General features: G+C 41.1%; 3 protein-coding genes across 3 annotated transcripts; 2 read left to right on the forward strand and 1 right to left on the reverse strand.

The window, feature by feature from the left end:
* The first annotated feature begins 6 nt into the window (after positions 1 to 6).
* Positions 7 to 7,901, forward strand: unc119b (unc-119 lipid binding chaperone B). The gene is made up of 5 exons (XM_084727848.1): positions 7 to 429; positions 3,399 to 3,512; positions 4,818 to 4,926; positions 5,047 to 5,219; positions 6,501 to 7,901. Exons 1-5 carry the CDS (start codon positions 228 to 230, stop codon positions 6,611 to 6,613), a joined length of 711 nt encoding a protein of 236 aa, XP_084583974.1. The 5' UTR covers positions 7 to 227; the 3' UTR covers positions 6,614 to 7,901.
* A 3,551-nt stretch (positions 7,902 to 11,452) lies between these two features.
* On the forward strand, positions 11,453 to 15,148 carry c10h12orf43 (chromosome 10 C12orf43 homolog). Its single transcript, XM_084727850.1, has 6 exons — positions 11,453 to 11,608; positions 13,009 to 13,039; positions 13,215 to 13,313; positions 13,393 to 13,463; positions 14,312 to 14,399; positions 14,488 to 15,148. Exons 1-6 carry the CDS (start codon positions 11,488 to 11,490, stop codon positions 14,837 to 14,839), a joined length of 762 nt encoding a protein of 253 aa, XP_084583976.1. The 5' UTR covers positions 11,453 to 11,487; the 3' UTR covers positions 14,840 to 15,148.
* hnf1a (HNF1 homeobox a) lies at positions 14,905 to 21,657 on the reverse strand. Its single transcript, XM_084727849.1, has 10 exons — positions 20,856 to 21,657; positions 18,106 to 18,305; positions 17,824 to 18,004; positions 17,472 to 17,674; positions 16,949 to 17,091; positions 16,711 to 16,852; positions 16,429 to 16,617; positions 15,961 to 16,076; positions 15,777 to 15,861; positions 14,905 to 15,525 (listed from the first exon to the last, which is right to left on the reverse strand). The coding sequence occupies exons 1-10, from the start codon at positions 21,158 to 21,160 to the stop codon at positions 15,392 to 15,394; spliced, it is 1,698 nt and encodes a 565-aa protein (XP_084583975.1). The 5' UTR covers positions 21,161 to 21,657; the 3' UTR covers positions 14,905 to 15,391.
* Positions 21,658 to 21,810: the final 153 nt, after the last annotated feature.

The raw sequence follows: 21,810 nt of genomic DNA on the forward strand, positions 1-21,810 counted from the left end.
CGGTACACTCAGTTGAAGAGTAAACGGGAAGGCCTGGGATTAAAACCATTCGTACCCCTTCGGTAACTATGACAACTCCATCGTTCTCAGCCAATCACAGTGGGACTTTTCCGTCTCTCACGCACGTTGTACGCCATCTTGAAATTACACCCGCAGTTTATTAACAGTCGCTGCTGAATTCAGAAACACAACAACAGTCGTCGTTATCACCACAGTGTCTGTCTGGTATGAACGGTTCACGGAACAAAGCTCAGCCGGACACGGACACGAACTACCGGGAGAGAAGGACCGGAGGAGGGATGCTGAAGAAGCTGAAGTCGAGGCGCAGTCAGACGGAGAAGTGGCCTGCGGTCACCGAGGATGAGCTCCGGGCTCTGGGAGCAGATATCACCCCGGACCATGTCCTCGGTCTGCGGGCTGTCACTGAGGGTGAGTCACGGTAACGTTAACGGTCTTTGTTCGAGTCGGTAAATATCTCCGTTTGACGGGCACCGTTGACTCTAACGGGTATGCTAACGGTGGCTAAGTGACGAGTTATTAGAGCGGTTCACCAATAAGTGCATTAATTGTAATTAAATCACCGAGTAACTGTGTTAAAGTGTGCAAACTGGAAGCTATGCTGGTATACTAAACGTTATAGTGTATATCTCAATCTTTAGTCCTACATCTTTAATTATTTGGCTTTAACTTGAGGAGGAGGATGTACCCAGGGGTGTAGCGAGAAATTTGGGCCACCCAGACAGACAGCCACCCCCCCTTCCTTATAGTGCTTTCATGTGATGTTGGAAAAATGATTGACAGGTAAATATTTATGTGAGCGCCCTTCATGTCAGAACATCAATTTATAACCTGAGATAATTTTGTCTACACAAGTTGCAGAGTTGTTTATAGATATGCAGAAACATGTTGGATGAGAGTAAATATTTTGTTGATAACTTCTTATTAATTCAGGTATTGAAGAGCATTTTTGCTCACATTTAATTTGTTATATAGTGTAAAGTTAATTGCTGTCAACATGGATTGACCAAGCTTAATCAGAAATGTTATGCATCACCATGAATCCTGATAACAAGTCCCCTACTCTACTCTTAGTAACCTCTATTCAAAGTAGCATCCATGTATTTTTCAGTTTATGACATAAAAGAACTCACCAAAGTCGGAATAACGATTTCCCATCTCAGACACTAGGATCACATGGATGCACTATTATGGTGCGTTCCATTTCAACTGGGATGTCCGAATGTTGGAGTAAAATCACCAACCCCGAACTCAAAATCTGCTCCGTGCATCAATCGTAGTGAAAGCTTTTTGTTTCTTGTCTGTGAAGATTCTCAGTTATCCAGGTCATGGTATTCATAGCAAGGGTTGTCATAGTTTATTGTGTCTCAGTTATAGTATTGTAGACCTTGTGCCACAGTGTTTTTATTTGCAAAATACATCATAATATGTCATTAACAAGTCAGAAAGACGTGTTATAGTGGAACCATAGATGTATTGTTAGGAACTAGTGAGTGAATGCTAAGATCACGCCCACTCAGTTCACTGAGAGTTGCTTGATTGGCTCATAACCCAAAAAAAGTTTTCTAGCTTCCAGGTTTACTTCCTGGTTATTTCGCTCACTGAATATGTGAAACAGGCTTTACACTGTGATGACGTTGTCACAGATTTTTAGATTGCCTTTTTCGGCTCAAGGAAAATTTTAAAAATATAAAACCCCTATGGATAAAAAAAAAAAATCATAACAAAGAGTCATAACTGAGCTTGTTTGCAGTTCAACAGTTTTACAGACGTCTCTTGAATAATGGTGGCTTATGGGGGAAAATGTTTTTTGGGCCAGAGTGGATTTTTTTTGCTGCAATGCTGTGAGCGGCCACTGGGAAAAATTGGCAGCGAGACTGAGCAGCAATGTCCTGTCTCGTTCTACTGTAGGTCTCTGACTGGAATTCAGTTAACGTGGGTGTGATATCATTCTCAGCTCTGGGTTCTGACCTCTGTGGTAAATGAAACGCTCCATTAAAGTCTCACTCAAGTATTTTGGCATTTATATTATATTTCATATTTCTGAGTTATTCCCGACAATGTTGAAAACCACATTTTTTTTGCAAAATATTTTCTGACAAAGAGCTAAACTCGGTGCTCAATATTAAAGAAAGCTAAGCTGTCTAAAATGGTACTGTGAGTCATAGACTATAGAAGAAGCTGCAAGTCATCTGGCAGCCTCGAAGCTTGCGTAGGCCATGGATGAAGCCTATTTCCATGCTGAAGCTTGCACATTATGCAGCCCATAGAGTAAGTGCAGTAGAGACTGCCTTCTGACTTCATTTTAGCTCTCCGCTAACTTGACTTGGCATAAAATGATTTAATTGCGTGGCTCCTCTTGACTTTCCAAATGTTATCAGTGGGTTTATCAGAGCTTATTCTCTGAACAGCTTTAGCTGCTGCTGGAAATGAGGTGGATAGGAGCAGAACACTGAGCTGGAAAACTACTATTGAGTCTTGATTTGTAAAGATCAACGATCGATTGTTGGTTTTATGCCATGACAACTGTCATTTTCATTTTCAAATTCTTCATTAAAAATATCAATATGGTATATATATAATGATTGGTAAGCTATGCTGTGTTGTCTTTGAAGTGTTGTCAAATGCTGTTAGAAAGCAGAAGTGGATAGAGAAAAAAAAAACACTGGCAGAATTTAGATTCTGCCTTTTGATTTTGATCAGTATTTGACTGAGTATTGAAATTGTGACACCCCTAGTACTGAGAGAGGGCTGCAGAGTCAGGTGATTCTCTGAGGATTTGTTACTATAAGTGTCTCCTTTCAAATTACACAGAGTCATTTGATCCATATGTTAGTGTTAAAACTGATGTTAGTGTAGTTTTAAGTAATTTAATTTGATTTCTATCCTCTTTCCCTTTGGTCCTCTGAAATTATCCCTTCTTTCTACCCGACTGTTTGTAGCTGCTCTGTTTGAATCCTGTGCTGTGAGTCAAACCCCGGGCTCTGTCATCAGACACCCAGTCTGAGTCTACCATAGTAGCAGCTAATGCTTAATGCCCCCCATTGTTTCTGGTCTTTTCCCGGAGCAGACAACAATGGTGTTACTTCCCTTCTCTCACACTACTCTCTGGTGAAAAGCTGCAAGCTGCAGCATTACTGCAAGGTGCAGGAGCCAGAAAACACACACTGAAACAAACCCCAGTCAGTCATTGATGTGCCATCTTAGTTCTATAAGTACAGCTGAGACTAATTATTCTGTGAGGTGTTGGAAAATCTAATTAAATATCAAAGACTTATTTTCTGTGAATTGGACAGAAGGATCTCTGTTTGCTAATGGCTGCCATGTCACATGTTAGTGTTTGTCTTCACATAAACTCTCACTGTTGTGTCACATTCCAGACTATCTCTGCAAACCTGAGGACAACATCTACAACATCGACTTCACACGTTTCAAAATCAGAGATCTGGAGACGGGAACAGTTCTGTTTGAAATCGCCAAACCTCCAAATAGCGGTAAGTGACAGATTAGCTTTGGTCACTCCAATAACTTTAACATATAGAGCAGATTCAATGTTAAAATGATTAAGTTTTTCTTTAAAAAATGATTTCATTCAACATGACATGTTTTCTTGTTGAGTCAATTTTCTGTGAAGTTACCAGCTTACACTTTTGCGGCCTGACTGACTGTTCTGTCTGTGTTTTCACTGGAAAGCTAAACCTTGAAGATGCATATATACAGACACAGAGATGATGTTTAGTGATAACCCTCAGGTCTTGTACAGTCTGCAAAGCTCAGTATCATCAAACATGAGATCAGCAGTCTTTACCAGAGAGGTTCTGTGTGTATCTCTCATCTCATTGTCATATACTCCATCTCTCCAGAAATATGTGTACAAGAGAACAGAAAGTTCCGCACTTTGAAGCAGCGCTTTGTTAGCTGTGATCAGCAGTTCATAGCTCACTTTGGTCTGTTGGGTGGTTGATAAAAATTTTCCCACTCTTTGGTGGCCACAGTTGCTGAAATGGAGGTCAGGTGTCTGCATTTGTGAAGGTGTACCTGCCACCTGGGTACTTTGCTCTTGTGTCATGCCCCCACCCCTGTTTGGCGAAAAACAGTCACTCTGATTTGACTGGTGGTCAGTACAAATTCTGAGGCCAGTTTAAACATATAAAATAAGAAAACCATATCACTGTTTCGCTATTAGGAGCCCAAATCCTCTGGCCAGTCAGGTGAGCAAATATGTAATGTCTTTGCCAATAATTGGCGTTGTTACTTAGAACAAAATGAAAGAAGTAGGAGTCCTTTTAGTCTGTCTCCATCACAGTGGACCAACCTGATGTACAGGAACCTTACTGAATCTTCACATGGTGTATTTCAGACATTGTCACTTTTTTGGATCATTAAGACTTTACCTTGCTGATTTGGTGCTGCTGAACCAAACTCCATTGTAAAAACAGGTGTTTTATGGTAGGAACATGTGTTTTTTAGTGTTTGTGAGGCTGTGTGTGTGAGAATGCATGAACATGTTGATTCATGTGCTTATGTTGTTGTAGGCATTGTGAATTTGTGCATGGTACTCATATCACATGCACATACAAAACATCCTTATGAATGCATTCGGTTTAATTGCAGCTTTAAAAAAAAAATAAAAAATCTGCTAAATAATCATCTTAAATTTTTCTTTGAAAAGAAAAACATGAAAACACATTAATAAACTTTTCAGACTGCTTACACCTTTTATTTTAACAAATGAAAATGCTGCTAATAAGTATAATGAGTGCCTGTCCTGTGAATATTGGACATGTTTTGTGTGTCAGGTCCTGTGGAGGGTGAAGAGGAGAGTGGAGATGTAGACTCCAGTGCGGGGCGTTTTGTGCGATATCAGTTCACACCAGCCTTCCTAAAACTGTGTACTGTTGGTGCAACGTAAGTAAACAGACCAGTAGTCTGAAACTGTATGAGAGCATAAGGATAAAAAATGTAATTTGTTGTTTAACTTTTTGTTACAACTGACTTGTAAATGTTGTTCCTGCTTCTGACCCTCAGAGTGGAGTTCACGGTTGGCGACCGGCCCATTAACAGTTTCCGTATGATCGAGCGACATTACTTCCAGGGACGTCTTCTCAAGAACTTTGACTTTGACTTCGGTTTCTGCATCCCCAACAGCCGCAACACATGTGAACACATTTATGAGTTTCCACAGCTTCCAGACGACCTCAGTGAGTTCTAGTCTAGTTTGGTCAACCACTAATGTTAAAGGGCAATTTTGGTATTTTTCCACCCTGGGCCTCATCACAGAAAACCTTCCTAAGTGCTTGTCCTGTCTTAAAGGAGACTTATTATGCTAATGCTAATAATAATGGAGGGGCGGGGGACAAATAACCACTAACACGCTCTTAACACTCGGCTTTTTTCTTCATGGGAAAGGGTAGAGTTGGCCTTCAGTCCTGGGTCAGATGACTCTGTTGTAGACACGGGTATTTATCATCTGGGTCCTTGTGAACACACTGTTTCCAGCCTGATTCAGCAGAGACGATGAAGGCCTTGCACCTCTTTTACTCTTTTTTTCATTCACTTGTGCTGCTTGACTCAGTTTGACTCGGTCCTGCAGCCCAACACAGCACAGTTTGCAGCAGCTTGAAGGTGTGTGCTTTAGTGATGAAGCGCTCATATTTCCTGTTTGTTATCTAAAAGCTTTTATTATGAAGCAGCAAATCAGGAAATGTTTTAATCAGCAGTAAGTTTTAATGCGACTTCTCTGGAGCCGGAAAAAAAACAGTATTCATTTACTCGCCCCAAAAGACCTGAGGCTGCAGAGAAAATACATTCTTTGTTTTGTCTTTTTTCAGACAAGCTCAGTGTGATCTTTCCATGATAACTGATGATCGATCATGACACCTGAGTATTTGTATGAAAATATCTGCTTATTTTTTTTCATGATGGATAACAATCAGAGCTTTCTGAGAGTCAGATGGTGAGACAAATACAATCTCTTCCGTTTCCTTTGTGTTTATCTCGAGAGCGTTGTTGTCACTCCACTCAGCCACTTTGTCCACACCGGTTTGGTGCAGCCAGGGTTTGTCTGAGTCACTTAACAGGGCTTGTATCCATCACAACGGCTGTCTCACTTCACGTGTCACTGGTTAGCTAGCTGCTGTAAAGGACAGGAAAACACAGGTGATCAATTATAGCTTTGATGAGTGGGAGGAGAGGAAACCCAACCAGTTGGGAAGGTTTTCTTCTCAATTATTTGCTCAGGATACAAATTTGAATGCAAGCACACGTCTATCAATTTCAAAATTACTTGTCTTTGCAGTCTATATGCCCATTAATACACGGCCTGGGCAGGTTATGGTTTGAGTAGCTGCACAGGCTCCAGGTTGAAAAACACCAAAGTTGCCTTTTAAAGTCTGGTCCTATTTTCACACAATAATTCACATCTTCTTCTTTGTTTCCTTTATGTCTCATCTGTCCATTCTTCCCTCCGTCTCCTCTTCCAGTTCGCCAAATGGTGGCTCACCCGTATGAGACCAGATCAGACAGTTTCTACTTTGTGGACAACAAACTCATCATGCACAACAAGGCAGACTACGCCTACAACGGCGGCCTGTAACGCCTGAAGGGAAGAATGAGTGCAGTACTTCCACAGGAGACTGACTTCCTGGTTTATAACCATCCAGAAGCTTCTTTCTGGGGGACAGAAGTATTCGACATTCCTACAAACGTCACAAAATTCTTCAGAACCTGCGACCATGTCTGCCTTGGATCCATTTATCAGGACCTCACAGAGCTCAGTTCCTGGGACTCAGAGGAACGTTCGCTTGAATATTTCTGTTAAATGTGACTGAAACCTTTTGGTTCTGTCTCTCTGTTTGTTAGATGAGTTTCATGTTACTGCTCGAACACTTTTGCCTTAAATTTTCTTGCCGTCTCTGCTGGAAAGGGACACATTGAGTCACAGACCTCTCATAGACTGTTAGTCATAACTTCTTTCATTGAGTTTATCAGTTGATGTTTGTTTGAACTACCTTCTGCAGTCGACAATTGTGTTTCCTGTTTGGAAAAGCGAGCATTAACTAGACGTTTTACAGTATTGTTAGTCATAGATGATCATGTAGCACAAGTTGTTTGAGTTTCATTCTTCCGTAAATATCTATTGTCAGTTGTGAGTCATTGGGGCTGTTTGTGTCAGATACTTAAAGGGATAGTTCAGGTTTTTTTGAAGTGTGGTTGTATGAGGTACTTACCCACAGTCAGTGTGTTATCTACAGTTGATGGCGGTCGACACGCCCCTCGTTTGGAGAAGCAGCAGGAGCACTGCTGTGGACAGGGTCAGCAGCAAAATGTATTTTAGACAACCAAAAAGGTCAGTCACAGTTCAAGTGTAAACTAGAACTTTATCACCACTTTACCTTGCTGTCAGACAGACTTTTCTGACTGAAAACCTCTGTTAGTCAAATAACTTTTTCTCCAAACCGAATTTGACTTAAAGCGCCTCACAACAAGTGTCGGGCATCATTTTCTGGGATTTAGCCCAATACTTTGTCGGCAACATACCATTACACTTTGGCACCAAGTGGTTCAAATATTTCATCATTTTTACATCACAATTTTCATTTTCACTGGGAAAAAAAACCAGGATTGAAACTGCACTGGGGCTGGGCATCGATTCAGATTTCCCAAATCGATTTGATACAACTCAGAAGGTCCTGATTCAAGTCGATGTAATTCGATGTCAGTTTGGTTGGGGTTCTTTCAGTTACAATACCAATTTTGCTTGGATATGAAAGAGATTCTCAGAGAACTAATGCTGTAAATTGTACAAGGAACCTTCTAACCTGCTGCATTGTTAAAAATATTAATGTTTACATTAAGAATTGACCCCAAACCAGTAACATTGATCATGTATTTTTATCAAACATGGCTTGAACAACACGGTAAAATAAGTGAAATCTCACACCACAAGATCTTTCACTACAAGATCTCGTGCCAAAGGCTGGTCATGCTAAACTGACAGGGTTAAAACTGCAGGCTGTACCACAAATCTGCAGGAGAAAAGACATATATTAAAAGATCAATTCTGGATTTTATGAATAGATATCAGACCAGAAAATTGATTTGAAATGATTAATTGATTTTCTATTATTACTGGTTTGTAACCCAGCTGTTGTCTGTACTGGAGATGCAATGATTAATCAATTAACCCTATCATGAGTTGTGGACAAAATAAGACGTTTTAGGATGTCATCTTGGGAATCTTGACCAAACTCCATTTCATTTTACCTCACAGAACACGGGAGTTGCTGGTCAGCCGCCACCTCAGTCTGTTATCTTGTGTTTTAAAGGGTTAATCCAGTGTTTCAGCAAGTTAAACTGACATGAATCCTAGACTCCAGGTTTAAAGTCGTGTGTTTGACCTGTTCATCACCCCTTCATTTAAGACTTTTTAAGACCATTTAAGGCACTATAAGACCCTGTTTTCTGTGAGCTTGGCGAGCTCACCGCTAGATGCCACTAAATCCTACACAATGGTCCTTTAAATAGGTGCACAGTATGGCCTGTGGTCTAAACAGGTTAAAAATTTTATTTTTCATTTGATCTCATCTTTAATGAGGCAGTGGAGAAGATACAGATGTTCTTTCTCTGTTCATGGAAGACCTGTTTTAAGGACTATACTGGTGGTTTTGCATATTTTAACCCATGCAATACAAATTGTGTAAAGTTTTAATTGGTCTGTTGGGTACAACTGTAGCCTGGAAACCAGATGAATCTGCAAACTCCAGTTTCATTTGCTGTGACAGAAACATCTGGCCGCTGTCCATTTCAGACTGATTTCCGCCTGTCCTGGATCTCATCAGGACAATCAGTAACATTTATTTAAAGGGACTGCGCGCTCCAAAATCAATAATATTTTTGTCCCTCCATCTTCTTAACACTTCTGTCATTTTCATCTTGTTACATATTTTGTCTTTTTCGTCTTATGTCATTTTCTGTTAGTTACATCTTTCATCGTCTAGTCATGCTTGTGTGTGATATGCACTGAAGGACACACCAAAGAATCATCTTTTCTGTGTGTTATTGTTCCATCCATTGAAGCTGAAATCATTTTCATCTTGTGTCTTATGTCTCGTTACGTTGTTTCTGTCATGTCTGTATTTTCTCATCTTGTTACTTCCTGTCTATTATGTCGTTTTCATTTGTACCATTTTTTTTTCTTGTTACATCCTTTTCATCTTGTTGGTTTTGGAAAGGCGGCGCATGAGGATGCAAAATAAAAATCAGTAATTTCCCCTCAAATGCATTAAAATTAAAGTGACGAGCCTGTTTTGAAAATGTACGGACGAGACAGAAGAGACGTCTGTTTTCAAATGTAGGAAGTAAAAGTAAAAAGTTTTCAGGAAAGTAACAAATTATTTGTACTTAGTTACTTCCTGCCTCTGTATGTAATTAGCATTTAAATCGTGCAAAGCCACTGGAATAGTCTAAATAGTTTTTTCTACACACATGATCTGAGCTTCCTTTTACTGTACATTGTAACATGGACTCCAGGTGCCTTAATATATCCAAGCTTTCACTGTTTTCTTGTTTTCATTAGAGGATTTACTCGACTGTAAGAGGAACTGCTGGAAACCCCCTCACATGTTGCATATAATAACATCATGCAGTGCTGCCTTGTGTGATGGGGGTGTTTATGTACTCTTATAAAATTTGTCATTTTTAAAGTTCGGACTCATTCTGTAGCTTCTTAAGAACCTCAACAAGTTTGATATCAGACACACACACTTGGACAGCTGTAGGCTTTGCTCCATCACCTTCTAAAACCTCATGTTTTTGGACTTGATCGATGTGTCTCAGTAGTTTCTGCTGGTGTTGTAGTAGCTGGGGAGACTGTACGCTGTTTGGGCGTACAGACGATATCAGTCAGTGGTCTGTTATCTTAAAATCTCATTATCAAAATGCCTTCAACGCTTTTACTTCTGCACAAAAACACGACAGCAAGCCCAGAAAATGTCTGGATCCTTTCTGTGACCTGTTGTTTGGACTCCTTTTCATATTGACTGATTTTACAAATGATGCATTCATGTCGTATCAGATTTATTGTAAATAATAAAAATGTCTGCAAAACATTGTCGTTGTAGACCTGGTGCTCATTAAAAGCAGATCATCAGGGATTTTCTGTATTTTTTTTTTTATTTTAATTAGTTAATTATTAAAACAGCAGGTGATCTTAAACCCACAAGTTGTTTCGAGCTGAATATTTTTGATATGCATGAATGTGGCATCAGGTTTGTTTGGTTTTTACATTTCCATTTAATTCTGATCTCCACTGCTCTGTGTTTGAAATGTAAAACAGGAAGTCTAAATCTGTGACATTGATTTTACTTTTTTTAAGGAACAATATTTTTGCACAGCTCTTGTTTTTCAAGATCTTTTGACTTCCTCTGTAAGAACAGTCAGGATTTATTAGAACTACCTAAAACCTCTTTGATTTTGACTTTGTTTTTGATTTGTTCAGTTTGTCTCTCAACACTGTATGAAGACAGTGATGAATAAAAGCACATATCTGAGTAAAGAGCCTGTTTCTGTCCATACAGAATATCTGCAGAATTAATCAAATCTAAATCTGTCAAAAATATATTATTAGAAAACAATTTCACCAACATACTTAAAGGAATAGTAACATTTATTTTACATGTGATTGCATGAGTTATTTATCAGTGAATGATCTACCTGCAGAATATTTTCACCGCTCTATTTCATTGTCAGACCACCTTTTTTTGACAGGAAACCACCATTATATGAGTCCAGTTTCCCTTTCCCTTTCAGAAAAGTGTCTGACAGCAAGGTAAAGTGGTGAAAATATTCTAAAAATAGTGCACTCTTAAACTGATATCAATTTTTAATGGTGTCTAAAACAAAAAAACATTTAAATATTTGATTTTATATAATACCATTATAATAAATGTAACTAAATAATGTAAAGAATAACCATTATCAGACTGAGGATTTGATCATATTTGTCATTATTTTGCTTTTTAAAGCTAAAGTGATCAGGTAAAATGGAAGTTTCTGCCTTTTGCTTTGGTATGACCCAATATTTTTTAATACGTTCTGCAAAGGCAGAATCCAGGAACTTCCAAATAAGGTCAAAGGTCAAATCAGAGGTCAGGATTTATATGTAGAAACAATAACCTGATATAAAAAAGTAAAACTGACACATACACAATTATCTGCCTGCAACTATTTTGGCTCGACAACAAGAAAACTTAAGTCATTTTTCTCAGTTCGACACTTGGAGAAGTGCGCTGTAGGTAATTTATTTTTTCACTTTTTTCATATTCTACTGTCTGTATAAATGTTTATTTCTTATAGTGCCTGTTCATTCTTCAAAATTTAGTAAAAGAAGTTGCATTTGACTGAACAGACTACATTACCCAGAATCCTCAGCTGCAAACAGACATCAACACCAGCAGCACGTGTTCCATCATGGCGGCCCCCGGTGTAAAGATGCTCGTCGCTGGTGAAGACTCCTCCAGCAGTGATGATGAAGCGCTGAGAAGATGTCAGGAGGCTGTTTGGGAGACACGAAGCGACAGAAACAAGAAAGGTGAAGATTTTCTGTTCAGCTGGTGATGATTAATATTTCTGCACAGACACACAAACCGCAGCAGAAACGCACGAGCCTGTGCAGAGGTTCACCTGCGCAGCGTCTCATTCACGCACACAGAAAGTGACTGTAATGAAACTTTAGTTAAAGTTAATGACACACAAACAGCTGCACGTGTTTCAGGTCTGTCCTCAGTACTGGACCTCAGAGCTCAGTGGTTCGTTTTGATCTCCTGCCGAGTTTAACTTCGGGAAACTGAAGAAACTAAAATGTCAGAAAACGGTGAAAAATGTTGATCAGTGTCCAAGATGACGTCATCAAATGTCTTGATTTGTCCAAAATGTTCAGATCACTGTCAGAGAGGAGTAAAGAAACCAGGAAATATTCACACTGAAGAAGCTGAAATCAGAGAACTTTGACAGTTTTCTTAAAGAAAAACACAAAACGATTAATTGATAATCAAAGTAACTGAGTAATTTAGTAGTCAGTTCATAATCGATTAATTGTTGTAGCTCTTTAATGATTGATTTAAAAAAAAAAAATCTGAGTTGTTTGGTTTGAACCTTTTTCAGGCTTTGAAGAGCCAGAAAATGTGGGGACCACTGGTTTATGACACGTGTGAAACTTTAATTTTAGGTCCTCACATTTTAAAAGTGCATTTATTTTTACTGATAATGCAGTTGCAATTTGATTTGGAATATTAGAGAGAATGGTATTTTTTACATTATGATTGTTGCAATGATTTGTTGTTGTTAAATTACTTGGTAGCTTTTTTGGTAATCGATTAATCAGTTTGGATCTTTTTTTTTTTTTTTAAGAAAAATGTCAAACTTCTCTGATTCCATCTTCTTAAATGTGAATATTTTCTGGTTTCTTTACTTCTCTCTGACAGTGATCTGAACATTTTGAACAAATCAAGACATTTGATGACATCATCTTGGACTTTGGAAAACACTGATCAACATTTTCTGACATTTTATGGACCGAACAACTAATCAGTTAATCCTAAAAGTGATTGACAGATTAGGTGATGATGAAAATAATCGTCAGTTGCAGCTTGACAAAGATGTTTTCTTCAGTCTGTAGAATCTGACGTGCACGTCTCTGCAGCACCACAACAATTTTACAAACAAAAAATTTATACAAATGAGAAGCTGCTTTATTTCCATCTATAAAGAATCACGGACCTCGTGTTCCAACAGTCACTCCCAATATTGATGTTAAATTTTCAACTTTTATCAACGTAACCTGCATAAATGCAGCAGAGTGGAAAACTTGGCAGGTGTAGCAGCTGTAACTAAAGAGGGCGGGGCTTAGCGAAGGGAGGCTAACTTCAGTTTCATATTTTATTAAATGCATTTTGCCTGTTGATGACTGTCTGCTGTCTTTGTGTGTTGTAGATGGAGACTCCAGTGTGCAGCAGTCAAAACGGTAAGAGGAAGGGAAGAGAGTGTAAAATAGTTTCTGTATCTCCACGCTGTCGTTTATTTTTCAGCTTTGTACAGCGTGTCTGTGCATGTATCCCAGTTACAGCTGTATAATAAATAAATGGTGCTGCAGTGAAGATGAATCAGAAATGTTTGAATTTTGTCTCGCTGCGTCGCAGTGTTGTCGTCGCTGCCCACGAACATGACGGCAACGAGCTGCAGGTCAGCGAGGGGTTTCGAACACACGTCGCTAAAAAGTTAGGGAGTTTCCTCGACAGGTGAGTTTCTGCAGACAGGTTTAGTGTTTTAATGTGAAGAAGAAAACGTGTACTAATAACAGCTGTCTGTTCCTGTCAGTTGTATTGCAGAGACACAGACTGGATCTTTATCCTGTATGGGATCAGCAGAATGTGATGATGATGATGAAGGTAAAGTTTCTCTTTATTTTGGAACCCAGATGTTTTCATGAGGATTCTGCTGTCTGCTCTTTAATTAATAAATAATTCAGATTTTTTAAATTTCTGAATCAATTTTTTTCCCGCTGAATTGATTTTTTTTTTCCTGTGGAATTCCCATTAATGCGCTAACAGAAATTAGCATCATGATCGCTGTAATATTATCTTAATAATAATATATTATCTGATAAATTGACATGTGAGCTCAGACTTTCAGGCGAGCGTTTCCATTTATTATTTTCTTATTGAGACAGAGTGCAGGCAGGTTGATTAAATGTGAACAAAGTGACTGTATCTTACTAAAAACATGAGATTTCAGCCCATCAATGGATTATTTTAGCACCCTGCGTCGACCAGAGAGGAAAAGTTAAACGGACAACCCAGAATTCCCAGTAAATCTCAGTGTCCCCTCTCCTCTCCGGCCAGAAGTGAAGTACAGTCCGTCCAGGAAGTTCTGATCGCAACAATTAATGCACATTCAACCAATCCTTGTGAATTCTGCACAACCTTGCAACTTTTCTGCAAATTTTATCAATCGTTGTTTCCGGCGAGTTCCAGCAATCACAGCAGTCCCCCACGCTAAAATCATAGATGTACTTCTCAATGAAAAGACTCGGCCTTTGTTTTATTTTTATTTTATTTCTTTATTTCTGTTTATTTTGTTTTGGTTTATCATTGTTATCGACAAAAGGGGTTTGCTTCTTTGTGAACTTTTTCTTTTTCTGGTTTAGTTACATGATTCCATAGGTTTCACTGAAGTCACACGATAATACCAACAATTAACAGTTTAAATCTTCTCCATTTTTCTTGTTCTTTTTCAGGATTTCGTCTGTTTTCCACGTCGGTCCCTGGACAGACAGCTGATGATCCTCCAGCTCCTGTGAGGCGTCGACCTGTTCCCAGTTCAAGGTTTCACTTCTTTCGAGTTGTTAACAAGAACTTGATTAGTTTGTGTGTCTCTTAATTTTAACAAGATGCGCTTGTATTTTGTTGACAGTGACAGCGACAGTGACATGGAAATGAGGCTGCGGGAGGCAGCGGTGTCCGTCAAAGATCTCTTACCTTCATCGTGCTCTACGGTCTCCGCTCCCTCCGCAGAGCCTCCCTGCTCCGAGAAAATCAAGAAAAAGAAAAAGAAGACAGCGGCAGAAGGAGAGGACAGCTGTGTTGTTAAGAAGAAGAAAAAGAGGAAACAGAATAAAGAAGACAATGACTCTGCAGGTTCACCTGTAAATGCCCAAAAGAACGGAGGGAACGTCTCGGAGCAGGAACACACACAGGCCAAAGTCAAACGGAAAAAGAAAAAGAAGCGAGAAGGAAACACAGAGGAAGAAGAAGAAGAGAACTGAATCTTTCATTATGGGATGTTTGTCTTTTCTCCAGTCTGTCACAAATTTTAAATGATTGAACGCCATTTTCCAAAACATTTTGAGTATATTTTAAAATGAAAATACAGCAAATACACAACAGATCCAGAAATAGTCTTTAGTTTGTCATGAAAGCTTCTCATTCAGAGTGTGAAAAAAAAAAACAATTCCAAGGATGTGATATAAAAAAAAGGCAGGTAACATGCAGTTTACATGTTTCAACTTAATACACAATTTATGTATATTTTTAAACATTTTAATAATAAAAATACATTTTGGTGTTGATTTTCAGTTGATTGTTGTATAAAAGTGAATCTTCTCTAATGTGGATTCTTGTTCATGTTTCAGCGGTTCAGAGTTTCAGAGAGTCTTTGAAACTTCAGAGCTGATTCGTCCCCGTAGCCCCCTGTAGATTCCTGCAGACTCCTGTAGATTCCTGCAGACTCCTGTAGATTCCTGCAGACTCCTGCAAGTCTTTTACACCAGAGGTAGCTGTCAATCCAACACAGTCCAGGTGAAGGTGAGGAGAAACTGTTACTGAGCAGTTGACACCATCTGTGAAGGGATGTAGGGGCTCATGTCTGTGGGTGAAGGTGAGAGGAGGTGAGACTGGTGACTGTCTGTTGTCTGGGAAGAAGCAGGATACAGCTCGAGGCTCTCAGAAGAAGCTGTCGACACAAAAACAGAGTTTAGACTTCATTATTTTGCCGAGAACAATAGTTAATGTATGTAGTGTGTAGTAGGAGTTTCAGCGGGGTTGTTCCAGTACCGTTACCAGTATCTATGGGTGCAGTTTGCGTTGTTTCAGGGGCTCACTGAACACCCTAATGCATTGGTTCCTAACCTGGCTTTGATCATTTGATGATACGTGCATGGGATATATTGCCTGTAAAGCTGTGGTGTATTTTCAGCGGTGTACCTGGCACAGGTGTGTGTGGCTGCAGGTGTAGAGAGTCGTCTTGTAAAGGCGAGTCTGTCTGCTCATCAGGATCTGCTGTTAGAATCTAAACAAAATAAAAATCAAGAACAGTTCTTCTAAAAAAAAAAAATAGTTTTATTCATCGTGTTACGAACAGACCAACCCACCCATCAGATTCAGTTACCTGTCTGACGGCAGCGAGGCTGGTCAGTGTCCCCAGACTGCTGCTGTCAGCGATCACCATGGCCTGAGACAGCAGACTGGACGAATGGTACTGTGGTGAATCCGACTTGTTGTACACTGCAGTGAGGAAATGAATTAACGTTTACTCAACTTAAAGGTCAAATATGTAAGAATGTGAAGTAATTAACATACAACAGGCAACCATTAAATTTGGGAGCAGATCTGAACTCCAGAGTGGATGCACAAATATTTTTCATTTTATTTATTATGAGATGGGTAATTTGTCCTTGACGAAGGTCTGTGCTCTCTGAGTGTCTTTTTAATTCTAAATATGATTGTAATTTATTCTCTAGTGTTCATGTTTCGTGTTTGTCACCTCGCTGTTTTGTCTGATGCTCAGGACGATGACTGGTGTCATTAATAACAAGCAGTTTCCATGTAAGATGTTGAACTCATGCTATAGTCTTACTGTGACATGGCAGCTGGGCCATGGTCGCCATGAAGGGACTGGCACCCATGTGACCCTGGAGCTGCTGTGCTATTGGCTGTTGTGGAGAGGCGTGAAGCTGCTGCTGGAATGAGATTGGCTGGAGAGTGGTGAACCCTCCCCCCACGTTATTGATAACAGGCACAGTCTGAGGCTGCGTGGAGGCCAAACCTGTCAATCAAACACATTATTGTTCTCTGAATTTGCTTCTTTTTATTCTTACGTAAAAAAAAAAAAGACAGGGAACTACAGAGCCGACGTTACCAATGAGAAGCGAGGACTCGCCCAGGCTCATGACACTGGGCAGTGACGCCATGATGAGGCTCTGTGAGGAGGCGGGGGAGGCGGACAGGCTGTGCAGAGAGGTCAGAGTGCTTACTGGTGGCAGTGGGCCGCCGCTGGACGCCTGAGACCAGAGGACAACATGGTCATGATGGCAGCAGTACATGCAAGTAGCCTTACAGTATATAAACTATGGAGGGACCATGACATGACCTCTCACCTGTTTGGGGTTTTGTGTCTCGAGGAGTGTGTGACTGGGCTCCAGCTGGATCGGACTGGCCACAAGACGTCCCACTCGCTCCCCTCCGCTCCCTCTGGCTGAGCTCATGGTTTCACACAGAATCTGCTGGCTGTATTTCACACCTGAACAACAACAACAACAACAACAACAACAAATCAGGCCTCACAATACTAACAGGCTTCATACCTCACACCAGTGGTTCCCAAACTGGAAGACAAATTTTACACAAGCAGATTCTTAACAACTGATTAATTGATCATCGATTAATTATCATCCCTAGTTTCCGCTGCAGTTTTTGAAACAGACGTGCCTATTTTCTAATGTGAAGGGGGCATAACTGAGCCTTAACAAATTTGCCGTATGGGATGCTCCTGAGAAGTAGCAAATAATTTTCAGGATGACTCATACTAGTGATACCCGATCCAGCACGGATCCAACTCTGTCTCAACACTCCCTATTTTAAGAGGCTGTTTCGATTTCACTGTCTTCAGGCTTGTCTTACTGTGCTCAGGACTGGGTGGGAGGGTGGGGTGGGAAGAGGAGGCAGACTGGTTGGTGAAAGGTGTGTCCAGAGCCAGTTTGTGGCGGAAGGCCTCCTCTTTGCGCCGGTTGGCGAACCAGTTGTAGACCCGGACCTCAGTAACCAGGTTGGAGCCCAGGCCGGCGAGCTGGGAGGGAGACACCCCCCTCTGGATACACTCTGCCCTGAAGGAAGAAGAGTCACAAATTAGACACGGTTGACAGGTTGACTTCAGTAATCCAGCCCATGATTTGGGTCTGGTTGGGTCAGAGTGACACAGTGAATCTGTAGAAATAAGATTGTTCTGTCCTGGTGCCATCACTGTGTGTCTCACCTGTTGCACTCCTCCACTAAGCCCTCTCTCTCCTCCTTGCTGGGGTTCTTCTGTCGCTCGTAGGCGTGGAACAGGATCTGCAGGGACGCTGGACCCCATTTGAACCTGTTCCTCCGTCCCTTCCTGGTGTCCTCTCCTGGCTCCTCTGCAGCTGTGAGGCCGTGTTTGGCGTTGGTGAATTCTGATAGGGAAAGGTAATGTTTTTATTTTCCTCTCTCTCTTTCAGTAGAGCTGATATTCGATGCCTGTTTGAGAGCAGAAATGAGCGGCTGGTGTACTCACGCTGGCTGATCTCGCACTGCTTCTTGACGTACCAGGTGTACAGAGCAGCTCTCTTCTGGTTCTTCATGGGCGTTCCTTTGTTGAGGTGCTGGGAGAGGTGGGACTGGTTCAGTCCTGTGGACTCCACCACCTCCCTCTGGGGCAGGTTGTGCTGCTGCATGTAGCTTTTCACCATTTTTGCAACATGCCATGGGTCGCCCCTGTCAGACAAAGACAGCATGTTTGTGTTTACTTGACTCCGCCATACTCTTGTGTATTTCTTCCTATGACAGACGTCTAACCCTTTTTATTTCCCCTATCAGTTTATTTTAACAGTTAAAGGGCCAGTGTGAAGAATTTAGTGAGCTTATCTCTCCCTCCCTTTCCAAGCATACAGGACAGGGATACTCAGCTTCAATAGCAAGTGGGCCAAACAGGAAGAATCATTTGTGGGACACACAGAATACTGAATACTCAAAATAACTGACAGTAGAATGTTAATGTAGTCCTGTGAGCCGTCAGGAAACCTGGCAGAAAATGAGCCATGATCTGACTTGTGCTTCTTCACACTGTATTCTTTCATCACATCACGTCGCACAATAAACACAACCAGTTTATTACTCGCTGCAGCTGGCAAAGTAAATAAATATTTTCAGTACATTTGCTCTGGAATTGGTGATTTTCACATTCGACTTTTTGTCTCTTCAGCTTTGAGCGACACATTTTTAGGATTTATTCCAGCCTAATTTGAAGGCAGCCTTCTGCGGCCATAGAATAATTCAAAGGGGCCACATCTGGCCCACGGGCCGCTTGTTGAATTAGCCTGGTGTAGGAGAACCTATGGTGGCTGCAAAACTTGCACAAAGCACTAAAGGCTGAATGTAGAACCAGTGTATAGCGGTGCAACATGGTAACCTTTTCCATCTAGTTCCACCTTACTGAGCTGTGATTGGCTACCACTGCTGTGCTGGTACTCACTGCCTTGACAACACAGCCTTTCAAAACCAAGGGTCTATTAATCTTGATTTTTTTATTCCTAATCCGACCCAAATTGTTTTTGTGCCCGGACCTAACCAAACTGCAATTGCAAACTGAGAGTAATTCTCTCAATAATCTCCATACAGAGGCCCTCCAGATTGCATTAGCTTCAGATCAGGGTTCCCCTTTTGCACGACGTCTTCAAAAACCCAAAGTCGACTGTTTTTTCAGCCTCTGCTGGGTGCAAGTGATTCTGATGTTTTGACCATTTTAAACACTCGGGAGAACGAGAGCGCACGTCTGAGAGCTGATACAACACAGGCAAGGATCTAGTCAGAAGAGAACAACATGAGTAAGTGCCACTTAGCAAAGATCAGGTCTGACAGGACGTTCTTTCATCCATGTTGAGACATCGGCTAGGCATGACGAGATGTGAAACTATGTGGTCTCCCAGAAGGAATGACAGGAAGAGCTGGGTATCGTCGGCATAGCAGTGGTATGAGAAACCATGGGAGTGGGTTGTTGCGCCCAGCAGGGTGGTGTATATTGAGAAGAGAAGAGGGCCGAGCACTGACCCTTGAGGAACCCCTGTGTATAAATTGTGCGATTTTGACAGCTCTCCTCTCCAAGCCTCTGCCGAGAGTCCTGTGTCTGATCCATTCAACCACCTTGCTAAATTTCTCCAAACTGCTGAAATCTTACAGCCAATTGGAGCTCAGTAGTAGTAGCCAATCACAGCACAGTAGGCCAGGACTCGGCAGAACAAAATGGACCTGCACAGTTGATATAAAGATAAGAGCTCATTCTAAGCTAACAAAAACACAACAAGTCTTGTTTGTAGGTGATTACACATTAATGAAAACACACTGATGAAAACCATACTTCATTTCTGATATATTCTGCTAATACAGCCCCCTAAATCTGACACACTGGTCCTTTAAACTCTTTCTATAAGAGTGCTTATGAGAGATACAGTCTGTCCCAGCATGCGACATAAAGTGTGTCCACTCAGAGGGAAGTAAAGAGAGGCTTATTGACAGAGAGAGATAAGGGAGAGCACACAGGAGCAAAGTCCAACCTGCTCAGGTCAGTGGAGGGGAAAAACGTGTAAAAGGTTTATGAAGCCTAATTTAACGCTTTCTAACTGTCAGTTCAGCAGCACGTAAAACACACACACTTTAAAAAACCCTTGATTTTATCAGAATAAATTCAGATTTTATACTGTTTCAACCATAAATTTACATTAAATATATTTTTAAACAGCTGCTTCACGTTTTAATACTATTAACTCAGTAAAGTGTTTGATAAATCGTGCACAGTGGCTTCTAAATATGAGAAAAGAGGCCTAAAAATGCATGTGGAAATCTCACTCATGCGTTATGTAAACACAGCCTCACATGACTCCATTAATCTTCACCTACAGTATGCATGTAGCTTATTTATTAAGAAATGGTCAGAGAATAATGAATGATGGGGGTGGGTAATTAGTAACTAGCAAAGGAGGAACCCTCTTTAAATTCGCCTCAGGAACCAGATTGCAGAGAGAGAGACAGACAGAGACGCAGAAGGAGAGAAGGAGGGAGGAATTAAGAGAGGAGAATAATGTTCACAGGTAAAACTGCTCTTAAAATCAATGTTAAAGTTTTCAGGGAAAAGGTAAGAGTGGGGTTAAAAAACAGGCATTTTCTAATTTTAACTAATCAGGTCAGATCAGGAGAGGCGAGAGTAGCAGGTATTTAGAGGTTAAAGTGATCTTTCTGTTTTCGCGGAGCTTCCAGAGAGGTTTTACTCACTGCAGGAGCTGGTCGACTTCAGCCCTCAGCTTGGCTGCTTCCTCCGGTGTAAGCTTCTCCAGCTCTCTGAATATAGGCGGTGGGAAATCCATCTCTCCCTCCTCGGAGCTCTCTCCATCCCCCCTCTCTGCCTTCTCGGCGCCGGCGCCCGCCCTGTCCCGCTCCAGCTCCCCGATGGCCTGGACCAGGACATCCCTGGACAGTCCGGACCCCAGCAGGGCCCAGATGAGCTGCTCCTGGAGGGCGGTGAGACGGCTCGGCCTCGCCTTGTCGGCCCCGGCCCTCTCCTCTGTCCTGTCCTCCATGACTCTGATGGCTTACCTCAAACAAACACTGCTCTCAGTCAAACAGCGCCGGGCCTCATTATTACCTGCAGTCCTTCCTCAGTTCAACACAGCGTATACTTTCATTTTCCCCGTGTTGAATTCTCTCCGATGTGTCCCGAGCTGCCTGGTTTTAGCTCTCCACCTGCTGTTTTGCTTTCAAAGGTCAATTTTCTTTTTTTTTTAACCTTCCTCCTCTTCACCCCCTCCTCCTTACATGCGCCCTGTGAACTTTGTCCCCACTCCCTCAGTCCCCAACCCTGACCAAAGTACAGTTTAAAAACAATAAATAAAAGTCAGGGGACCTTACAGAGCAGGAGATCACCTCTCAGTGTAGACAAGGAAAGAAAACAGAACAGAGACGTTGTCCTGTGTGTTTAGATATTTTAGAGCAGTCCACATGTTCTTTACTGCAGTAGAAGTACAGATATTTGTGTAAAAAAACACTCTGGTTCAACTTATTTACTGATTCAACTTATTTACTGCAGTAAAAGTGAAGAAGTACAGGCTCTGAAATGTCCTCAAAGTGTAAAAGTAAAAAAGTTTTTCTCTTAAAGGCATCTCTAATGTCGCTCTCCTAAAACTTTTCATCAAACTCTGAGCCTCGGGTCGGACAGACAGCATCCATTCTA

The sequence above is a fragment of the Lutjanus erythropterus genome, chromosome 10, assembly GCF_056507025.1.
Source record: "Lutjanus erythropterus isolate fLutEry1 chromosome 10, fLutEry1.hap2, whole genome shotgun sequence".
NCBI lineage: Eukaryota > Metazoa > Chordata > Actinopteri > Lutjaniformes > Lutjanidae > Lutjanus > Lutjanus erythropterus.